Consider the following 22,477-nt stretch of genomic DNA (forward strand, 5'->3'; position numbering starts at 1 on the left):
TTCCCCATTATGTAGTCTTGAAACCCTTGTCAAAGTTCAGCTGACCAAATATGCATGGGTTTATTTCTGGGCTCCTCATTCTTCTACATTGTTCCTTATGCCTGTGTTTATGCCAGTGTCATACTGTTTTGATTACAGTAGCTTTGCAATGTGTTTAAAAGTTCAAAACTGCGAGGCCACCAGCTTCATTTATTTTTTTTTTTTCCAAGATTGCTTTAGTCATTTGGTATCCTCTGTGATTCCATATAAAATGTAAGCTATTTTCCCCTTTTTCTGCAAAAAATGCATTGAGATTTTGATAGAGATTGCATTGAATCTACAGTTTGCTTTGGGTAGAATGGATATTTTAATAATATAAAGTCTTCTAATCTACCATAATAAGATATTTTTCCATTTATTTGTATTTCTTTAATTTCTTTCAGCAAAAATTTATAGTTTTCAGTGTACAATTCTTCTGCCTCCTTGGTTAAACATATTCCTGTTTTTTCTCTTTCATGCTATTGTAAATGAGATTGTTTTCTTGATTACTTTTAGGATTGCACATTGTTACTGTTTAGAAATGCAGCTATTTCTACGCTGATTTTGCATCCTACAACATTGCTGAATTCATTTTTTAGTTCTTATGGTTATTTGGTGGAATCAGGAATTTCTACACAGAAGATAATATTGTTTATAAACAGAAAATTTTATTTCTTCCTTTCTGATTTAGATGCTTTTTAGTTATTTTTCTTGCCTAATTGCTCTGGCTAGGACTTCCAGTATGATGTTGAATAGAACTGACAATGATAGGCATGCTTCTCTTGTTCTTGATCTTGGTGGAAAAGCTTTCAACTTTTCACCTTGGAATTACTTCGTGGCTGTAAACTTTTCACATATAGCCTTTATTATGTTGACAAAATCTGCTTCTATTCTTATGATGTGTGGTTTCATTACAAAAGAAAAAGATGTTGAATTATGTCTATTAAAATTATACACATCTATTAAGATGATAATGTGATTTTTATTTTTTTTTACATCTATTAAAATGATGATATGACTTTTATTTTTTGTTCTGTTAATGTGGTATCACACTGGTTGATTTTTGTGTTGCTAAATCATCCTTGCATCCAGGGATAAATCCTACTTGGTCATGATGTGTGTGATTCTTTTAATATACTGTTGGATTTGTGTTTTTAGTATTCTGCCAGTAATTTTTATGTCTGCGCTTATCATGGAAATTGGTGTGTAGTTTTCTTTCCTTATAGTATTTTTGCTTGGCTTTGGTATCAGAGTAATGTTGACCCTCATAAAATGATTTTGGAAGTGCTTTCCACTTTCAGACTTGAAAATGTGAGAAAACATTTTAAATGGTCCATTTTCAAGGCATAAAAAAAAAATCTAAGTACTGGCAGCCATCCTGCTGATGTAACAAACTACACAGTTCGTGCACCTAGAAGGTCACAATAAGTGAACAGAATGTAGAGGAGGAGTCAGCCCACTGAAGGGAAGAAAGTTTCATTATTGGAAAATCACAACTTAAGCAGAAGGGGACCAGGGTATAACCTTATAAGGGGGATAATAAAACTTAGGAGAAGTCCAGAAGGATTGTAACCCCATAGTATTTGACCAATAAAGAACTGGGGGAGGGACTTGCATGCTAGGAGATAAATTATCTCCTGTAACTTCCCTGGGTGTGCCTGCCTACCAGGCACTCAGTCTTGCAAAACCACCATTAAAAGTCTCACTTCTGCTGTTCTTTGTGTCTCCACCTACATTCTTTGGGTTTAAATGAGTGAGAGTGTGTTTCTCACAAACCTGGGGGCCCATCCAGGATCTCTGTGCCTACATGGAATGGGACTTCAGCCTAGAGAGAAGACATGTCCCACCCCATTTAGATGGCCTACTCTGTCTGGGTGTCCCAGCTCACCATAGAGGCCACTGACAAACCCAAGACTGTTATTTAGGTGGAAGCTGAGGCAACACAGGGAGAAAGCAGCACTGCAGCAACCAGGCTACCTCGTACATAAGCCAAGGTAGGAAAATTGGACTATACATACTGCCTTGGTGGTTGGGCATTTTTGGAGATCAGTGTTTGTGACTGAGACATATCCTAGATGCAAAGTGAGTGCAGAGTCCCAATCTGTGGTTTCATTGGCCAGAGACAGATGAAGTGATTCTAGGGGTGTGTAAGAAACTTCCAGTAGAGGGGGTTGAGTACACAGTGAAAAGCTCAGAAAGAGACTGACCAAAAATGGGAAACAAAAATTCTAGGCCTGGAGGACAAAGAGAAGAGGGAGCCAAAGGGACTCCCTCTGGCATTCCTCCAGATAGTCCTCTGGGGAGAATGCTGCAGGTTTAAAGGGATAACCCTTGAACCAGGGAAAAGAAAAAGCAAAAGATGACAAAGTATTGCTGTTTTATCTGGCCCAAAGATCCCATTCGTAAGCCTTTGGTCTTTTGGGCTAAGTTTGGCTCAAATGAAGATTGGGTATGCTAAGTTTTAATTCTCTATGTGAATAATAAAAACTCATCCTCACAAGAAGAGATAGGTTACACTCTTTGCTGAATCAAGAAATTAGCCCCATGTTCCCCTTCAAAGAAGAAAAAGAGCCTAGTAAAAACCCCTCACCCAGGGAAAACCCTGGGATCCCCATCATGTTTGCCCCTCCACATGTCTAACAAAATAGGGGACAGGAAGATCAAGGGTCAGCAGGAGGATTAGAGGAAGAAAGACCTGGAGACTATGGGAGAGCTGAACCAACTGCTTCTTTAAATCCTTATCCAAATTTAAGAAAAGAATTAGAACAGTGTAAGAGGGATATTGAGAACTTTCCTATCCCTTCCATACAGCAGGCATCTACCATGTTTCCTCTCAGGAAGCTCCCATGAGACAGGGGGAGATTGGCTTTGTAAATGCTCCTCTTACAAGTACTGAAGTTAGGAATTTCAAGGAGGAAAGGAAACCACTCTTAGAAGATCCCCTCAGTTTAGCAGACCAGCTAGACCAATTCCTAGGACCCAGCTTTTACACCTGGGCTGAAGTGATGTCTATCATGAATATCCTGTTCATAGGAGAAGAAAGGGGAATGATTAGGAGAGCGGCCATGACCATCTAGGAGAGGCAACACCCTCCCGGACAAAAAGTCTCATCAGCCAAACAAAAGTTTCCAAATGCTGATCCCAAATGGGATAATAATGATACCAGGGACCAGGCCCAAATGCAGGACCTCAGAAAACTAATAATTGAAGAGATGAAAGAGTTCACTCTTAGGGCAGAAAACGTTTCAAACGCATTCAAGATTCAACAGCAAAAAGAGGTAACTCCCTCTGCATTCTTGCAGAGGTTCAGAGATCAGATGAGAAAATACTTTGGATTAGATCCAGAGGACCCAGTAGCACAAGGCCTTCTGAAGGTAACTTTGTAATTAAGAGCTTGTCTGACATTACAAATAACAAATTACAAAAGATTGATGGATGGAATGAGAAACCAATTGAGGAATTACTGAGGAGGGAAGCTCAGGATGTTTTTGTGAGAAGAGAGGAAGAGAAGCAGAAACAGAAAGTGAAAATCATGGTTTCCACTGTGGAAGAGGTAGTTACAAAAAGCTTAGCTCAAAATCCCCCTCAAAGGAGACAAGATAATGATAGATTTCAACACAGAGAAAAAAGGCAAAAAAAGGGAAAAGCTCCTGAGACTATGAGTGGATGTTACAAGTCTGGAAAGCCAGGGCATTGTAAGAGAGAATGTCCTGAATGGAAAAAAGAAGAAAAGGTGATCCCCTCATGACCACTGATGAAGACCTGGGGGAGTCAGGCATTCCTTCTGAGTAGGCCTCAACAGAAACCCTTGATAAATTTGAAGGTGGGACCCAAGGGAGAAGTGACATTTTTGGTTGATACTGGGGCAGCTCACTCCTCCCTAATTCACCAACCAAGGAGTACAGAACTCTCTAAGAAAAAATTGACAGTATGAGGGGTAAAAGGGGAGGGATCTCAGGTTTTGATAGTCAATAAAATGTTAATTAGATTGGGACCAGAACAAACTGAGTGGTCACTCTTGTATGTTCCTAAAGCAGGAACTAAACTCCTAGGTTGAGACCTGATTGTGAGATTGAGTTTAGGATTAGGAATAAAAGAAGGACAAATAAAAGTAATGATGGGCCTCCTAACAAAGAAGGAGGAAAGAAAAATTAATCCCCTTGCATGGACTAGGATAGGTAATAGGCAGGGGTTAAAAATCATACCCTTATAAATTGAACTAAAACAACCAGGAAAAGTAGTTTGCAGAAAGCAATATTCTATTTCTATTGAAGGAAGAAAATGTTTCCAACCAGTAATAGAGGGATTAATTAAAGATGGACTATTAAAACCCTGCATGTCACCATACAATACCCCAGTTCTCTCAGTCAAATAGACTGATGGAACATATAGATTAGTGTAAGAGGTAAGGGCTATAAATCAAATTGTCCAAACCTGCCACCCTGTGGTGCCTAATCCCTACACCCTCCTTAGTAAGATACCCTATGTACGTAAGTAGTTCAGTGTGGTGGATCTAAAAGATGCATTCTGGGCATATTCTCTAAACTTTAGGAGTAGGGACCTCTTTGCTTTTAAATGGGAAAGTTCTCTAACTGGGAGAAAACAATAGTACCACTGAACTATGCTGCCACAAGATTTCGTGGAGACCCCAAACTTATTTAATCAAATCTTAAAAAAAGTCCTGAAGGAATTCCAACCTTCCAAGGGAACCCAGTTGTTATACTGTGTAAATAATCCTTTAATTTCTGGGGAGAGGAGGGCCGAGGTATCAAAAACCACCATAAGCTTGCTTAATTTCACAGGAACAAAGGACATTGCAAGTCTCTAAGAACAAATTGCAGTCTATAGAAAAAGAAGTTAAATATTTAGGACACCTGATTAGTGAAGGGAAGTGGAGAGTAAACCCAAAGACAATATTGGAAATAGTGGATCTACCTTTGCTTAAGACAAAAAGAACTCTCAGAATTTTTAGGTTTAACTGGTTACTATAGGTTTTGGATTAACTAATATGCTCAAAAATTTTGTATCTCAAGTTACTAGAAAGGGAAACTGATCCCTTGCAATGGTCTCCAGAGAAAATTCAGGCAGTGAAAGAGCTAAAGCAGGCCCTCATTATGGCTCTGGTCCTGGCCCTCCCATCTTTAGAGAAACCATTTCATCCGTTTGTAACAGTAGACCAGGGCATGGCCCTTGGGGTGCTCACTCAAACCTGATGAGGAAAGATGTAAACTGTACCTTTTGTCTTCAGACTTCTCAATCCTGTCTTTTTTGAGTGGCCCGAATGTGTGCAAGCAGTAGCTGCCACAGCCCTGCTGGCAGAGGGGAGTCGAAAGCTAACCTTTGGTGGGGCCCTAATAGTAAGCACCCCACACCAGGTCAGGAATATATTAAATCAAAAAGCCAGGATATGGTTAATGCATTCTTGAATTCTAAAATATGAAGCCATATTACTAGAAAAAATAATAATTTGGTTGTAACAACAAATACTTGCCTGAATCCAGCCAGTTTCCTACGGAAAGGAGAGGACAACAAAGAGACATCAGACTGTAACTGCTTATATATCATATAATACCAAACCAAAGTTAGATCAGACCTCTGGGAACCTCCACTACATAATGGTATAAGGGCTGTTTGTGGATGGGTCGCCCAAGTGACACATGACAAGAGATGTAATGGGTATGCTATCATTGATGGAAATAAACACTCCTTATGTGAGAAAGGTAAATTACCTAATGGCTGGTTGGCTCAAACCTGTGAATTACATGCTCTTAACCAGGCCCTAAAGCTCCTTCAAGGCCAAGAAGGCACTGTATATACTGATTCTAAACATTCCTATGGGGTAGTACACACTTGGAAAAATCTGGTCAGAGAGGGGCCTAATTAATAGCAAGGGAGAAGAATTGGTACATGAAGAACTGGTCAAGCAAGTTTTTAGAAAGCCTCCTGCTTCCCACAGTGGTAGCCATAGTTCATGTAAATGTTTATCAGAAAGGGACCACTATGGAAGCTGTGGGAAACAAGCTTGCAGATGAAGCTCCTAAGCAAGCCTCCCTGGAGGAAGAAATTAGACTATTTAACCTGATCCCCAACATCTCTAAGGTAGTATTAAGGCCCCAGTTTATCAGAGAAGAATGAAAAATTAGACAGGATAGGGGTCACTCAAACTGAAGATGGAAAATACATACTTCCTGATGGGAAAGAAATGGTAAGTAAACCCCTGATAAAAGAGCTAATGTCTATATTACACAAAGGGAGCCATTGGGGACCCCCAGGCTCTGCGTAATGCAATAATTAGTAATTATAGGTATATAGGGATTTATACCCTCGCTAAACAAGTATGTGGAAGTTGTATAACTCATCAAGGGATAAACAAAAAGGTGATTAGAAAACAGGCCATAGAAGCAAGACATCCTGGACTGAGACCATTTCAAAGCATTCAAGTAGATTTCACAGAAATGCCCAAAGTAGGAAGACTAAAGTATTTATTGGTGATCATAGGTCACTTTTCCATCTGGTGGAAGCCTTTCTGCCTCCAATAGCCGCCACTGGGAATGTGGTCAAAATAATGTTAGAACAGATTGTACTTAGATTTGGCCTGGTGGAAAATATTAATTCTGGGAGCCACTTTACCTCAAGGGTGTTAAGGGGAATTATGGAAGGTTTACAAGTTAGATGGAATTATCACACCCCTTGGCATCCCCCTTCCTCTGGAAAGGTAGAAAAAAATGAATCAAACTCTCAAAAAGCATATCTCCAAACTAATCTTAGAAACTAAAATGCCTTGGACCAAATGTCTCCCAATAGCACTTCTTAGGATTAGGACAGCCCCAAGCAAAGACATGGGATTGTCCCCCTACAAGTTATTATATGGGCTCCCGTGTTTAGGCAGAGCTACAGATCTCCCTACTAGGGAAACCAAGGATCAATTCTTAAGGAAGTGTATACTGGCCATATCCTCCACCCTGTCATTCCTTAGGTTAAAAATACTTATGACTCAAACTCTGCCTCTTGATTTCATAGTTCCTCATTTCCAGCCTGGTAACTTGGTGCTGATTAAGACTTGGAAAGAAAACAATCTGGGAAGGTCATTTTCAAGAGCTCCTGGCCACTGAGATGGCTATGCAAACAGCTGGATGGGAATGGATTCACTATACTTGAGTTAGGGTACTGGTAAAAGAGACTCCAGAAGAGAAGGAAAAAGACCAGTGGAAAGTGCATGGGTCACCTGAGGAACCCTTAAATCTGAGAAAAACCTAAAAGAAAACATGGGTTGGCCCCATTTCTGGAAGTTAATGTGGCTGGGATGGGCTACTATACAAAGAGCAGAAGGTCATCATGGAAACTGGCAGGGAACTCCTCCCTACTCAATCAGGTTGGTAATTAATATAACCAAGACGGTAGCACCCCAGACTATTAAATTTAATGCCTGCCAGGTCTTACCTTGTGAGAATTTAGAAAGTCAAAGACAGCTCTCACAGGTGAATAAATATCTTTGTCTTGAACCAGATACAGATTAAAGTAGGGCATCACCCTGCCCCAGCTGGGATGATGTATGATGGACTACCGAATTTCAGGATTGGACAGTAGACATGGGGTGGGTATCTCTGGGCTGAAGACCCTTAAAGAATAAACTACATCTGTCCAAGGGCTCCCCACCAAATAACTGCCAGAATTTAGAATGCAATCCTATGCTTACCACTATTAACAATCCAGCTGTTCTAGACCAAAACCAAAAGTGCCATCTAAGATATATGTGTTAGGGGCAGACATCACAGGGAAAGACACCCTAGCATGATTTGTTCTTAAACTAATTGAAAACTCAACCTCCCATTTTCCCAGGACTACTCCAACCCCAGACCCTGGTAAACACTTTAGTCCACCAAATAATGACCCTAAAAGGGTAAAAATAATTGAGGTAAAGGAAAAATAATTGAGGTAAAGGATTTAGGCAAATCTTAGAAATTAAAACTGGGTATGGGAATGTGAATGCCTGGGCTGAATAGGGCAAATTTTCAGCACAAGCCCTCAGAAAGAGTAACTGCTATGTGTGTGCTGTGGGATGACCTCAGGCACAGGTGATCCTTTTCCCCCAGGATGAGATAATGATTCTGAAGAAATGTGCTGCATGCTGGCTCTATACCAAGATGAAGATGCATGGGGAAATGAGACTTGTAAGAATCTGTCATTGCTCTTTCCCACATTGTGGAGGTCAAACCCCAGAACAATCCCCTCTGTCTCTATGAAGAATATAAACCACACCTCTTACCTCTCTAGGCAGAGGGCAGAGTTCAATAAGCCCACAGAAGAAGTCCCAATTTGTACCCACATCCTAAACGTCACTGATGAGTCAGGCAATGGCAATTACTCAGCTCTCTATATACCCCAGGCCGATGTCTGGTGGTATTGTGGGAAAAGGAACCTCTGTTAACTTCTTACCATTCAATTGAACTGGGACTTATGATTTAGTCCCCTTGGCCATTGCCTTCACCCTGGCATTCCTTAAGACATCCAGAAATACACATGGCCACCAAAACTGGAGAGATTTAACAAATTCTTTTAATGCTAATATATATGCTGACTCAATAGGAGTCCCTAGGGGGTTGCCTAATGAATTCAATGCCGTAAACCAAATAGCTGCTGGGTTTGAGTCAGCGCTCTTCTGGTGGTCAACTATTAATAAGAATGTGTATTGGATTAACTACATCTATTTTAAGCAACAGAACTTCATCAGTTATACTTGGGTGGCTAGTCGGTTAGATGCCACCAGCTAAATGTCCTAGGAAAACAGGCTTGTGCTAGACGTGATACTAGCAGGAAAGGGGGCATATGTGTTATGCTTGGTGGGAAATGAACTTTCATTCCCAACAAAATTGCCCCAGATGGGACCATCACAAAAGCTTTATAAGGACTGACAACTCTAGCCAACAAACTGGCAGAAAATGCTGGGATTAATGATCTATTTATGGGTTGACTAGAAGGTTGGTTTGGAAAATGGAAAGGCATGGTAGCTTCAATCTTTACATCTCTCATAATTGTGGCAGGAGTCTTAACAACAGTGGGATGTTATATTATACCTTGTGTGAGGGGCCTAGCACAGAGATTAAATGAAACAGCTTCTAATAACCAACTGCCAATTACTAACCAGCAAAATAAACTGCTACTATTAGAAACCAAATTAAACTCACTCTCCTATGAGGAAGAAGGCAAACGAATTCTAGAACAATTCATGGGCCAAAACGGTTTAAATGAAAATGAGACCAAAGAAAGTAAATAGGAAAAAAAAGGGAATTTATGAGAAATATTTTAAATGGTCCTTTTTCAAGGCATGATAAACCTAAGTACTGGCAGCCAGCCTGCGGATATAACAAACTGCACAACTCATGCATCTAGAAGGTCTTCAGCCCATTAAAGGGAAGAAAGTTTCATTATTGGAAAATCACAACTTAAGCAGGGAAGGAGACCGGGGTATAACCTTATAAGGGGGATAATGAAACTTAGGCGACCTCCTGGAAGATTGTAACCCCATAGTACTCGATCAGTGAGGAACTAGGGGAGGGACTTGCATGCTAGGAGATAAATTACCTCCTGTAACCGCCTGACGTGTACCTACCCACCACACACCCAGTCTTACAAGACCACTATTAAAAGTTTCACTTCCACTGTTCTTCATGTCTTCAAATCCATTCTTTGGATTTGGATAAGTGAATGTGTGTTTCTCACAAAAAAATTTGAGAAGCCTTGGCATTAATTCTTAAAATGTCAGGTAGAATTCTTCAGTGAAGCCATGTGGTACTGGGTTTTTCTTTGTTACAAGGTTTTTTATTATTTACTGGTTTTATGTCTGTTCAGATTTTCTATTTCATTGTGATTCAGTCTGGGAAGATGTATGTTTCTAGGAATTTATTCATTTCTTCTAGTTTAACCAATTTGTTGACATATAATTACTAGTCTTTTATAATCCCTTTTTTAAATTTCTGCAGCATCAGTGGTAATGTCTCCTTGATATTTCTGTTTTTAAGTCCTCTCTTTTTATTTAGTAAGGGTTTGGCCTCTTTGTTGATCTTTTCCCAAAACCAACTTTGAGTTTTGTTGTCGTGTTGTTGTTTTTCTATTGTTTTAATGTTCTCTTTGTTCTTTTTCCTTTTTTTGTTATTGTTTATATACTTTCTATTCCATTTTTTTCTGCTTTTATATTTATTATTTCCTTTATTCTGCTAACTTTAGCCTTAGTTTATTTACCAAACTAACATTTGCTAGCTCTGCTTACCAAAAGAGGTCCACTAGGCACTTGCATCCCACACTTGGCTTTCTGCCAGCAAGCTAGGCTTCTTACACATTTAAAATGTAAGGATATTTTGAGATTATTTCAGGCCCAAGATGTCTAATAATTTATAATCATCATGTTAGCATCAGGCACCTTAACTCAGCATTTGGTTCATTCCACAACCACAGTGCTGACTACCAGTATCAAGGGAAACAGTTTAGAAATCTGACTCTCAGGACCCACTTAAATAGAAAGAGACCAAATTCTGAAATGGTGTCATATCTTCCTGCCACTGAAGCAGTTAGGAAAAAAGACAGAAAAAAAACTCAATCCAGTTAAGAGGAAGGCCAGGAAAAATGTTAACAAAAAAAATTCCTGTCCTCAGCTGGTCAGCATCATCAAAATCATCTTGTCTCACAAAATCTTCATCTCTTCCAGGAACCAAAGAAATAGCTTCAGCCTTGATTCTCATGACTTAATTATAAATTGGTAATGTTTGTAACCACATTGTAAAACGGGGGCATTAGAAAATTAGACTCATCTTCGTAGTCAAATATACCATACTCTCTGCAGAGTTGCTACTGTAAGATGGAGGAACCTCACCTGAAGCCTTCTTGGGTTCTTCAGGCTCTTCCTCATTCTATAAATGTTGGTACCCGCTGCTGCAGATCAGCTCAACTGGTGCTAATGCCACCAATGCCAACTCCATGATGCAGCAGGCTACAGGGAAGATAGGGTGAGTGAGCAACCTGAACAGGTGCAGGAGCTGCAGCTGGGAGTGCTGCGAGGCTGAAGGCAAAATGCCTCAGGTGGGTCTCAATGGCAGCCACTGCACCTGGGCAGGATGCACTCCTCAAGTTGTAAGCACTGCCAATTCTGAGAATTTTATAATTGCCCTTTGGATTTCTTTGAACCATTGGTTTTGCAGGAGTGTGTTGTTTGATTTCCACCTATTTGTGAATGCTCCAGATTTCTTCCTGCTATTGATTTTAAATATCATTCTACTGTGGTCAGAGAGCTACTTGACATTATTTCAGTTTTCTTAAGTTTGGTGAGATTTGTTTTGTGACCTAATGTGTCATCTAGCCTGGAGAGTATTTCCTGTTTGCTTTAGAAGAATATGTATTCTGCTCCTCCTGGGTTGAATGTTCTGTATTTATCTGTTAGGTCCTTTTGGTCTGTAGTGTTGTTCCAGTCCTCTGTTTACTTACCTTCTATCTGGTTGTTCTACTTATTAAAAGTGGGCTATTATTAATATCTAGTATTATTGTTTTGCTGTCTATTTATTCCTTCAGCTCTGTCAATGATTACATTATATATTGGGTGTTCTGAAGTTGCTTTATATATTGAGTGTTCTGATGTTTTTTTATAGCCTCCTGGTTAATTTACCTTTTTGTCATTATATAATGTCCTTCTTTTTCTCTTGTTATGGTTTTTTACTTAAACTTTACTTTGATGGTGTAAGCATGGCCACACCTGCTCCCTTGGTTACTATTTGCACAGAATAGCTTTTTTATCCTTTCATTTTTGGCCTTTTCATGTCCTTAAATCTAAATGGGTCTTTCGTTGGTAGCATCTAGTTGGATCTTGTATACTTTCTGTTCATTTAGCCATGCTGTTGGTTAAATGGACAATGTCTTTTGATTGGGGAGTTTAATCTATTTATTTTTAAAGTAATTGATAGTGAAGGACTTATTATTACCATTTTGCTAGTTGTTTTCTGTCTTGTATCTTCTCTGTCTTTTCCTCTCTGGCTGTATTTTTTACAGTTCATTGATTTTTTTGGGTAGTGACTTGCTTTGATTTTTTTAGGTAGCAATATGTTTTGATTTTTTTACTTGTTTATTTTTTGTATATCTTCCATAGGTTTCTTTTTGTGTTTACCATGAGTCTTACACAAAATACCTTATATTTATAGCAACCTTCTTTAAGCTGTTAAAATCAATTACAAAAGAAAACTCTGTACTTCTATTTCTACCCCACCACACTTTATGTTATTGATGTCACAAGTTACATCTTTTTATATTACATATCCATTAGCACATTGTTGTAGCTATTTTTGTACTTTGGTCTTTTAAATGCTATACCGGAGTTTAAAGTAATTAATTTAGCACCATTACGGTATTCTGTATTTGTCTATAAATTTATCTTTACTAGTGAGTTTTATACTTTTGATGTTTTTGTGTTTCTCTAAAGTATCGTTTCATTTCAATTTGAAGGACAGTTTCTTATAAAGCAGGTCCTATAGTGAGGAACTCCCTCAGCTTTTATTCATCTCATAAAATAGTTCTCTTTCAATATTTTTGAAGGATGATTTTTATCAAATATAGTATTCTTTAGTGACAGTTTTGTTTTTCTTTCAGCACACTGAATATATTATTTCTCTCTCTTCTGGCTCACAAAGTTTCTGCTGAAAAATACACTGATAATCTTATGAATGTTCTCTTGTACATGATTAGTCCCTTTCTCTAGCTGCCTGTGAAATTCTCTTTTCATCTTTGACTTTTTGTAATTTGATTTTAATATGTCCCTATGGGGTCTTCTTTGGGTTCTTCATAGTTGACATCCAGTAGGCTTCCTGCACCTGGATGTTCATTTTGTTCCCCAAATTTAGGAAGCTTTCAATCATTACTTTCTCAAATGAGCTTTCTTCCCTGTTTTTTTTTTTTTTCTTTTTTCTCCTTCTGAAAATCCCATAATAATATATTGATATATTGGCCTACTTGATCGTGTCCATTATTCTATTTGGCTTTCTTCTGTTCATTGTGGGATTTTTGTTGTTATTGTTGTTTTCATTTTTTGCTTCTCTGGCTGGACAATTTCAAATAACCTGTCTTCAAGTTCACTGATTATCTCCTCTGCTTTATCAATTCTGATTCAGAATCTCTGTAGTAAACTTTTCAACTCAGTTATTGTATCCTTTAGCTCCAAACTTTCTATTTGATTCTTTTAATAATATTTTCTATATCTTTGTTGATATTCTCATTTTATTAATCCATAATTTTTCATCGAGTATCTTTATGATGGTTATTTTGAATTATTTGTCATATAATTTATATATCTTTATTTTCTTAGAATTGATTTGTTTTGTTCCTTTGTTTCTCGGGCTAGGTCATGGTTTCCTGTTTCTTTGTGTGTCTTATTACCTTGTGTTGGGATCTGTACATTTGAAAAAAAGAAAAAAGCTAACTCTCTCAGTCTTTGTGGTCTGGCTTCACGCTGAAAAAAAAAAATAAGCTTCAAAAATAAACCTGGCTAGAGATTCTGTGTGCCTTCCAAACCTTTTATAAGAGTGCATCTTCACTCTTACTTGTAAATTTCCACGTAGAGGGAGTTTGCTGGTTTCTATTTTGTGGAGCTCATGTTTTCTTTCTTTTTCTGGTGTCTGTCTGTTGTGTTGCAGGTGGAATTCCTGTGAGGTGATCAGATTGTTTTGTTTTCAGTAGTGTGCATAAGTATGCTGCATCCCATCAGTGCTTCTAGTTGGATAAGACAGAAAGCAATCCCTCAGGCAATCTCTTTAAAAGCTGGAATATTGCTTTTAAATTTATGCTCCTTTCTTCTCTCCCACTTTCCCTGACCAGAGAGAGGCTGACAAGGTACATAGGCCTTGTCTAGTCTACCATAGGACCTCTGGAACAATAAGAAGCCACCCAGCTTTTCTTTGTTCTCAACAGTCTCCAGGAATCTAGGGTATGCTAGGTCCTGCAGTGCTCCAAGACAGATAAGACAGAAACCAGTCCTTCTGATAGTACCCCCACAAGCTGGAATGTTGGACACATGAATCAATTCTTTTCCTCCCCAAGGAGAAGCCATAAATTGGGAGTTTTCCTAATCATTGTATGCTGAGCTGTAGAGAGAAGCAATAGCAAGTACATGCTAGTTCAAACCATCATCTTTGTTTTTAGTGGCCCCTAGACTGTGCCACTTCCTGTCAGCTTTTAGATCCAGGAAAGACAAAAGCTAGTTCCTTGGGTAGCCTTGATGGTGCTAAGTCTAAGTGTTAGATATATGTTCCAGTGTTCTCTTTCCCTCCTTGAGGGGAAGCCAGAAATTAAGAGTTTCCTTCTGACCATTGATCATGCCACCCTGTGCCCGGAGGTTCTGGTAAGTGAATGCCACTAATTTTTCTACCAACTCTGACATGGCTGGTTTTGAATTCACCTGGGTTATAGGAGCCTCTTAAGTGGTTTCTGGTTTTCTTACAAAAGGAATTAGTCAGCATATTGTTGAATTTTTCTCTCCATGAATAAAGGAAAGTCTTAGGGCCTGCTATTCCACAGTCTTGTTGACATATCCAACATAAATTCTTAAAGCAATTTTGAAAGCATGCTTTATGCAAGCAAACATCACTTTATCATTTGACTTTTGACTACAGAAATAATTGACCCATATAGAAAGCTGGTTTCTTTAAAGTGCCAAGCATATTGAATCGATGTTGTTTCTTTTTAGCTACAAAGCATTTTCTTTTACCTGTTGGCTTACGTATGCTGGAAAGAAGCTGTGCCAAGTGAGAAACTGCAGAAATATCCCAGTCAAGAAATTATTTTTTTTCTTGGTCAACTGGAATGAAACGTAAGTTTAATCTTTACTCTGTTTGGATCATTTATCTAATAAAGATCAGCTTTTACCCCCCTTTTTTAAAGCAAAAGATGTGATTAAAAAAATATATGCTGCCAGTTGATTTGATTCGGTGGAATGATAAATATGCTAGTGCTAATAGATAACTGACTGTTCAATTCAACAGATTAAAAGTCCATTTAGAAACCCAGACAAGTGTCCAATTCACATTATTGAACTGAGAAAAAAGGGAAATTGAAAAAAGAAGACTTATTAATCATACACACACTGTGCATATCAGGAATATGCTTTCTTTGAGATAAAAGTGGAGAGAGTCCAGAAATAACAAAGAAAAGACAACCCTCCTGATAATGTGAATAATCTCCATTTTCTCACATAAGCTGAAGTATAAATTTATTTAAACAATCAAATTTTTTTTTTACAATAAGCTTAATTTGGGGTGACTGGCTCCCACTTCCTTCTTCTGTAAAGATTTGTTAAATCAAGAAGATACTTCCCTAACATTATCACTGTCTTTCTCACCTTTTTTTGCTCCCCACACTCAACTTAACCCTTTTCCTTACTCAGAATCTCAGGGGGCTCCTAGGCCTCATCCACAGCTTTTCCATGGTTACTGCTGCATTTCTTCATGCTCTGCTGACTTGCTCTCAGTCATTTCTCTGCAGTGTCTATTGCTTCTCTCAGATCAATATTCTTCCCACCTCAAGCAGAAGAAAATTCCCCAGCCTACTCTCCCTCAGCTCTTTCAGAGGACCTGGCTTTCTTAGCAGATAATTTGACTCTCAGCATGATGCTTTTCCATCAATAAAAATGTGTCCGAATTTGTAGAAGAGGATGATGTTAGTACATCTATCTTACTCTTACTCTTACCATAATCAATGGAGACTGTCTCCTGAAACATGGCATGTGACCTTCAATTCTCACATATTTCATGGTGCCTCCCATTCCAAACTAAATCTACCTTCTTCTAGGACCATGACAATCTCTATCTCCCCTTTCTTGAGTAAGGTTATTTATTCCTTTGACCAAAGACCTGACACTCAATAATAATATCCCTTTTTCTTTCATAGAATCAGTTCTGCCTGTAAATTTTTTCAGTAGCTCTCTAATTCTTATAAGGCAAAGTACAAATTATTTAGCAAAGCAAACAAGGCCTTCTGTGTTTTGGCCCCTACCTATCTTTGTATCTTTACCTCCAGAATTACCCCCATTCCCTGTTCTTGCTATCCACCAGTCATTTGCATCTTATCTACTTACCCTAACTATTCCTTGACTGATTCTTTGCATCTATCTAGTTACCTTAACTATGAACTGAGAAGTCATGCCTCTGCCAGGGTTGTTCCGTGTCAGGAACTGGGGTCTGTTGGGGGTTGGGGGGCTAGGGGATGGATCGTAGGGGGTGGGGAGATTGGGAAGGAATAACATTGGGAGAAATACCTAAAGTAGGTGATGGGGGATGGAGGCAGCAAACCACCATGGCATGTGTATACCTATGTAACAATCCTGCAGGATCGCACATATACCCCAGAACTTAAAGTATAATTTTAAAAAATCTGAGTGCTAATTCTGATACTTACTGATTAATTTGGCCCAGTTCCCACAATCAGAAAGCATCAGAGCTAGCATTTAGACCCACTATGACTCCTAAGCTGACGGTTTTACTGTGACTTGCATACTTTTTCTTACAACATATAAAATTTTGACAAGAGTATTTACATCCCATGAATAGTACTCATGTTTTAAATTAAGAAATAAAATAATAACAACCTCTGTTCTACTCCATTCTCCTGCCAGTAGCTATCCCATTTCTTTTCTCTGCTTTGTAATGAGACCTTCCAAATAACTATCTACATTCACTTTATTCAGTTTTTTTGTCTGCTCTATAACATACTCCAATCAAGCTTTCATCACCTCTGCTCCACTGAAATTGTCGCCAGTAACATTCATGGCTAAATCCAATGTTTGTTTCTTAGTCCTCATTTTACATGACCTGTCAGAAGTTTTTGGCACTGTTGATCTCATGCTCCGTCTTGAAATTTGCTTTCCACATGGCTGACTCTTACCTCACTGGCCATTTGTTCTTCATGTCCTTTCCTTATCCCAGACTGATTATAATCTTAGCCCTTAACCCTCTTCTCTGTTATATATGTCATTATTCCCTCACTTTTCGCTTATAGTTGCATGCCTTTAAATACCATTTATCTGCCAACAATTCCCAAATTTATATCACCAACCCAGGCATCATTCACAAACTCCACACTTAGAGAATCAATATGTCTTAAACTAAATTTTTGATCTTATATTTCAAACCACTCCACCCATGGATGGCCACTCTGGATAATCAATTCTAATTCTAGCTTGTCAGATCAAAATCCTTAGTCTGAATCTCCTTTCATTCCTCATGTTCAGAAAATCCTGCTGACTCTCTTCTCAAAACATATCCAGAATATGTTCTCATCACCTCCAGTGGTCTAAACAACCATCATCTCTCCTCTGTATGGCTGTATAATGGTCTCCCTACTTCTCTTACACCTTTATAGTCCTTCTTGCACAACAGCTAAAGTGGTCTTTTTAAAATATCAGTCAAGGCTTGTCATTTTTCTGTCTGAAAATCCTGAACTGGCTCTCCATTTTACTCAGTAAAAAGATAAAGTACTTGCAATGGCCTACTGTTTTTATTTTGTTTCAGTATTAATAGGAGAGTTCTGAACAATGTAGCTTTCAGCGAGGCGCAATGGCTCACTCCTGTGATCCCAGCACATTAAGAGGTGGATCATTTGAGATCAGGGGTTCAAGACTAGCCTGGCCAACATGATGAAACCCTATCTCTACTAAAAATACAAAAATTAGCCAGGTGCGGTGGCCTGCGCCTGTAATCCCAGCTACTCAAGAGGTTAAGGCAGGAGAATCACTTGAACACAGGAGGCAGAGGTTGCAATGAGCTGAGATTGCACCATTGCACTCCAGCCTGGGTGACAGAGTGAGACTCTGTCTCAGAAGAAAAAAAGAAAGAAAAAGTGTAGCTTTCAAAATCTCTCACTTTTCACTCTCAGAAACTTACTCTGGTTTTAGAAAAACTATTTCATATAGAAGAATACAATTTTTAGAAAAATTTTAATGATTATTCGTTCTTACATACTATAGTGAGGCAAACATGTGGTTAAAACTTGAGATCTGTACCTATTCCTTAGTTTTTTTTTTTAAAAAAGCAGCCTAACTCCATTTACTGTTGTCTTTTATATTTTTTCCTTTTTTGTCTGAAAGTTCATTCCTTTGATTTTTAAGTAGCCATACAAAAGTTAAAAAAAAATTCAGTGAATGCGAGATTATTCTGGTTTTAAAAATTCATATGTATTAAAGAATGAATAAATAACTACTTAGGAAGCACTTATTCTTATCCTAAAGGAATTTCTTTTTATTGATAAAAATGACAGAATGGAAATTGGCAGTAACTATCCACTGTAACTTATATAATTTTTTTCATTCTTGTTGTAAAAAAACTAACAAGTGAAGTTATACATGAAGAAGCCAGACCTAATGGGAAAAAAGAACATTCTAGATCATGTGAGAAATAAGGTGAAATTACAGTTTTCATTCTAGCACAGAAATATAAAAGCTGAATAGAGAGTCAATTATAGGTAAAAGAAAGAACATTAAAGAAATTGCTGTGCATTCCACAGGATCATCAGCATTTTATGTCAAGTTTCAGAGCTTCTTTTAAGCTGAGAAATATATCCATATTATCTTAAATGAATATAACAAGTATGAAAGAATATGAATGAAAAGAAAGGACTTTTAGTTTTGGATACCTAAACATATAGATATCCAATTTAATTTTTTTTTCTTTGAGACAGAGTTTTGTTCTTGTTGCCCAGGTTAGAGTGCAATGACACAATCTCAGCTCACCACAATCTCTGCCTCTAGGGTTCGTGATTCTCCTGGCTCAGTCTTGAGTAACTGGGATTACAGGCATGTACCACCATGACCTGCTATTTTTTTTTTTTTTTTTTTTTTGTATATTTAGTAGAGACAGGATTTCTCCATGTTGGTCGGGCTAGTCTAGAACACCCGACCTCAGGTGATCCACCTGCCTCTACCTCCCAAAGTGCTGTGAATACAGGCATCAGCCACCACACTGGGTCCCAATTTAATATTTTAATCTAAAATTTGACAGTCTTTAACAATAGAAGATTCTTCTCACTCTAGTCTTTTCTTTATTTTTCTCCTTCGAGTCTAGCTAGACTTACGTATTTGTCAGTTCTCACACTGTTACAAAGATACTACAAGAGACTGGATAATTTCTAAATGAAAGATGCTTACTTGACTCACAGTTCTGCATATCTGGGGAGGCCTCAGGAAACATCAAATCATGGCAGAAGGGATAGGAAAAGCGAGTACTTTCTTTACCAGATGGCAGGAAAAGAGAGAGCAGGAGAAACTTCCACTTATAAAACCGTCCGAACATCTAAGAACTCACTCATTATCACGAGAACAGCATGGGGGAAAATGCTCCTATGAGCCAGTCACCTCCCAGCAGGTCCCTCTCTCAATAACTGGGGATTACAATTCAAGATGAGATTTGGATGGGGACACAAAGCCAAATCATATCAACTTACATTTTATATGTCTACAAGAAATGTGTTTTTTTACACTCTGAGTATTAAATACACAATGGCTAATACAAATTATTATAATACTGATTGAATAAATGAATATAATGCTGATATTCAACCTAAAATTTGCCATATTTGTGTTATATACTAATAGTTCCACTTTGTGTAAAAGAAAAAGAAAGACTTAGAAAGGTTAAATGCATCTTAGTCAATAAGGTCATTTTTTGAACACAGACATATCCAAATCCAAACTTGGACTCATTCTCTCCACAGACAGTTTATATATTGGCATCTCACAATTATTGTTAACTCAATAACATCATTCCCTAAATTGTATTCATTATTCCCACCTCAATTTTCTCTTTCTTCTTTCTCCCTTATCAGTTAAAAGCATCTGTTGTAATCTAGAAACTAGAATTCATCTTTGATTCTTTATTGTCCATTCCACTGGTATGCCATCAGTCAGATATTAGTTATCCCTTTTACTTCTAAAATAGCTCTTCTGTCTTTCATCCTGTTAGCTGCTCTATGACCACCCTGGATCTGGACCTGATTATCTTAGTGGACACCATGTGAAGCAGAGAGAGATGTACTTTCTTAAATTCAACTGTGGTCACTGAACTAAATTAACTTCCACTTATCCACAAGGCTGGATGCTGTGCAGGCACTGAAAAGAAGGAGTCACCAATGTTTGATTTGAAACTTTGGGTAAAATCTGCTCCCTAGTCTCCAGATTAGAAAGCCAACTCCTAGTGTGAGAAGATGCTTAATATCACCTGAGGCCTCAGCTGGGTGAACTTCAGTCAGCACCTTTCAGTTGGACAAAAGGCTTTGGTCATCATCCATATTCTAATAATCACCTACTGCTCAAACAACTTAATATCAAAGTTCAACTGGGAATGACAAGGCCGGTAGATTCTGTTTATTTCTCTCACACCTCATGGCCATCAGATTATCATCCCATAAAGCTGCTCAGTCACTCCTCAAGTCTCTTTCCTCTTTCTCCTTCCCATTCATCAGTGATTCATCTCCCATGACTCTGGCCCTGTCTGCCAAACTTTGTTCTGATTTTCTCATTCCTGTTTGGCATTCTCATCTACTAATAAACATATCTCCCCATCTCAGCTCCTAGAAAAAAATTTCTTTCATCTCCTTATCTCACAAATAGTTCTTTCGCAAACACCATACTTCTCTGAGGCATTATCATATAATGATCATATAATTGACATATGTTCGTATAATGATCATATATGAGAATCTGTTTATATAGTTGTATACAATTGAGATGACTCCAGAAAAGAATGAAAGGTACGTGTCTTCCTGCCCCTATTTAGGAACATCAGATCACAGTCTCAACTTTCGGTCAAAAGACCCTTCTTAAATAATCACATCACCCATAATATATCCCACCCAGTCTTACAGTATTATTTAGGACCTTCTGGGCACTTGCTTATATATGTATTGATGGCTCCAACTCAAACTCAAGTTTTTCTCACCATTAAAAATCTTGTGTCTATCCTTAGCCAATTTTACTTGCTGGTATTTGTAATCCATCCAGGATCTGAGCTGAGAGAGTCTTGGCTTTATTATATCCAGAGACTGTATATGTGTTACATTTCAGTGACCATTCCCCAAATTCCTAGGACTTCATCATGACCCAGAATGGTCCACATTTAAAATGACAAACAACTCTCTACACTTTGGCTCCATGTTTCAAATATTTCTTTTTGACTTTAGGGAGAAGTTCAAATTCCTTTGCCTGGCATGTAGAGCTCTTAAGCAATCTGGCAACCACCATCTTTCTAATTACATCCTCCACAGCTTCCCCTATCAGTTTGACTTCTTTTGTTCTAGCCACAATTAACCATTCACTATTTCTCAGATACACCTAATCTTTCATCCATATATGCCCTTGTCTGTGCTTTTTCCTGTTTCTGGAATCTTCTTTTCCAAATCTCCATCTCATTATAGCTAACTTAATCTTTCAGAACCATGTTGTGTTATTTCCTGCCTTCTCCAATTCCCTAACACAATGTCTTTCTAAGTCTGTTTTTCATCTGTGCTTGCAACAACTTAAGAATAAATGTTCAAGTTATTGTAACTATAAATATACACTTACATGTCAACATTATCAGGAATAATTTTCACCAGTTGACAAAATCTCACTATTCTACCTACTTCTGTTAAATTCCTATTTTTACAAGATCAAACAAAAAATTTCAAGAGGCTGTCTCTATTCAAATAAATATCTTTGTCTCAGACCAGTACAATGATAAGAATGTTCTTATTAAAATATCAGTACAATTGGGTAGGTAATGCTACCTCTTTCTTTTATTCTTAGGATCAATTTTCCTCTTGAAATAAAGTCACTTCCAAGGGAATCCATGCTCACTGTAAAACTGTTTGGGATTGCCTGTGCAACCAACAATGCAAATTTACTGGCGTGGTCTTGTCTTCCATTGTTTCCAAAAGAGTAAGTATATCAATTGTGAGTAATAAGCCTGTCATTTCAATAAAACATTCTTAGAAGTAAATATTTTGCAGTACATGGCATAATGAGGAAATCAAGGCATTTTATTCTAAAATTGACATAGTTCAATATAAATTATGACTACTGAAAGCAGAACTGAAAAGTAAAATTGTAGAAACGGCTTTAGAAACAGGACTCATGCTCAACTTGTTAACTGGGTCATTTATAATGAAAAGGTATTGGTATGACCAATCTCAGTTACGTTTTCTTCTCTGACCAGCTGATTTCTTTGGAATTAGTAATTCAAAATGATTTGGATTAATACTGTCATTTAGAAAGAATGTAAGTCATGGAATTCTGGCTAAAGTAAAATTATATAAGGTAACTGGCTTACAGAGCTTTTCTTGCCAAGAAGAAATATTTAGTAACTTTAAGGTGATATTTTTCAGAAAACTAAGTCAATTACATGTTCAGATATTCTCTCAGAACTAATGATCGTTGCAAAATGAAGTGTTGATTTAACCATAAATC

General features: G+C 37.9%; 1 protein-coding gene across 2 annotated transcripts in view; it reads left to right on the forward strand.

The window, feature by feature from the left end:
• Window positions 1-22,477, forward strand: part of PIK3C2G (phosphatidylinositol-4-phosphate 3-kinase catalytic subunit type 2 gamma) — a 419,361-nt gene that overhangs the window by 126,879 nt on the left and 270,005 nt on the right. For both annotated transcript variants that reach the window (XM_064377719.1, XM_064377720.1), the window contains 2 exons: window positions 14,735-14,857; window positions 21,818-21,949. In XM_064377719.1, coding sequence (XP_064233789.1) covers window positions 14,735-14,857; window positions 21,818-21,949 — 255 coding nt within the window. The remainder of the gene's footprint in view (window positions 1-14,734; window positions 14,858-21,817; window positions 21,950-22,477) is intronic.

Source organism: Aotus nancymaae, unplaced genomic scaffold (assembly GCF_030222135.1).
Source record: "Aotus nancymaae isolate 86718 unplaced genomic scaffold, 86718_ANA_hifiasm-v0.15.2.pri h1tg000016l, whole genome shotgun sequence".
In the NCBI taxonomy this organism is placed as follows: domain Eukaryota; kingdom Metazoa; phylum Chordata; class Mammalia; order Primates; family Aotidae; genus Aotus; species Aotus nancymaae.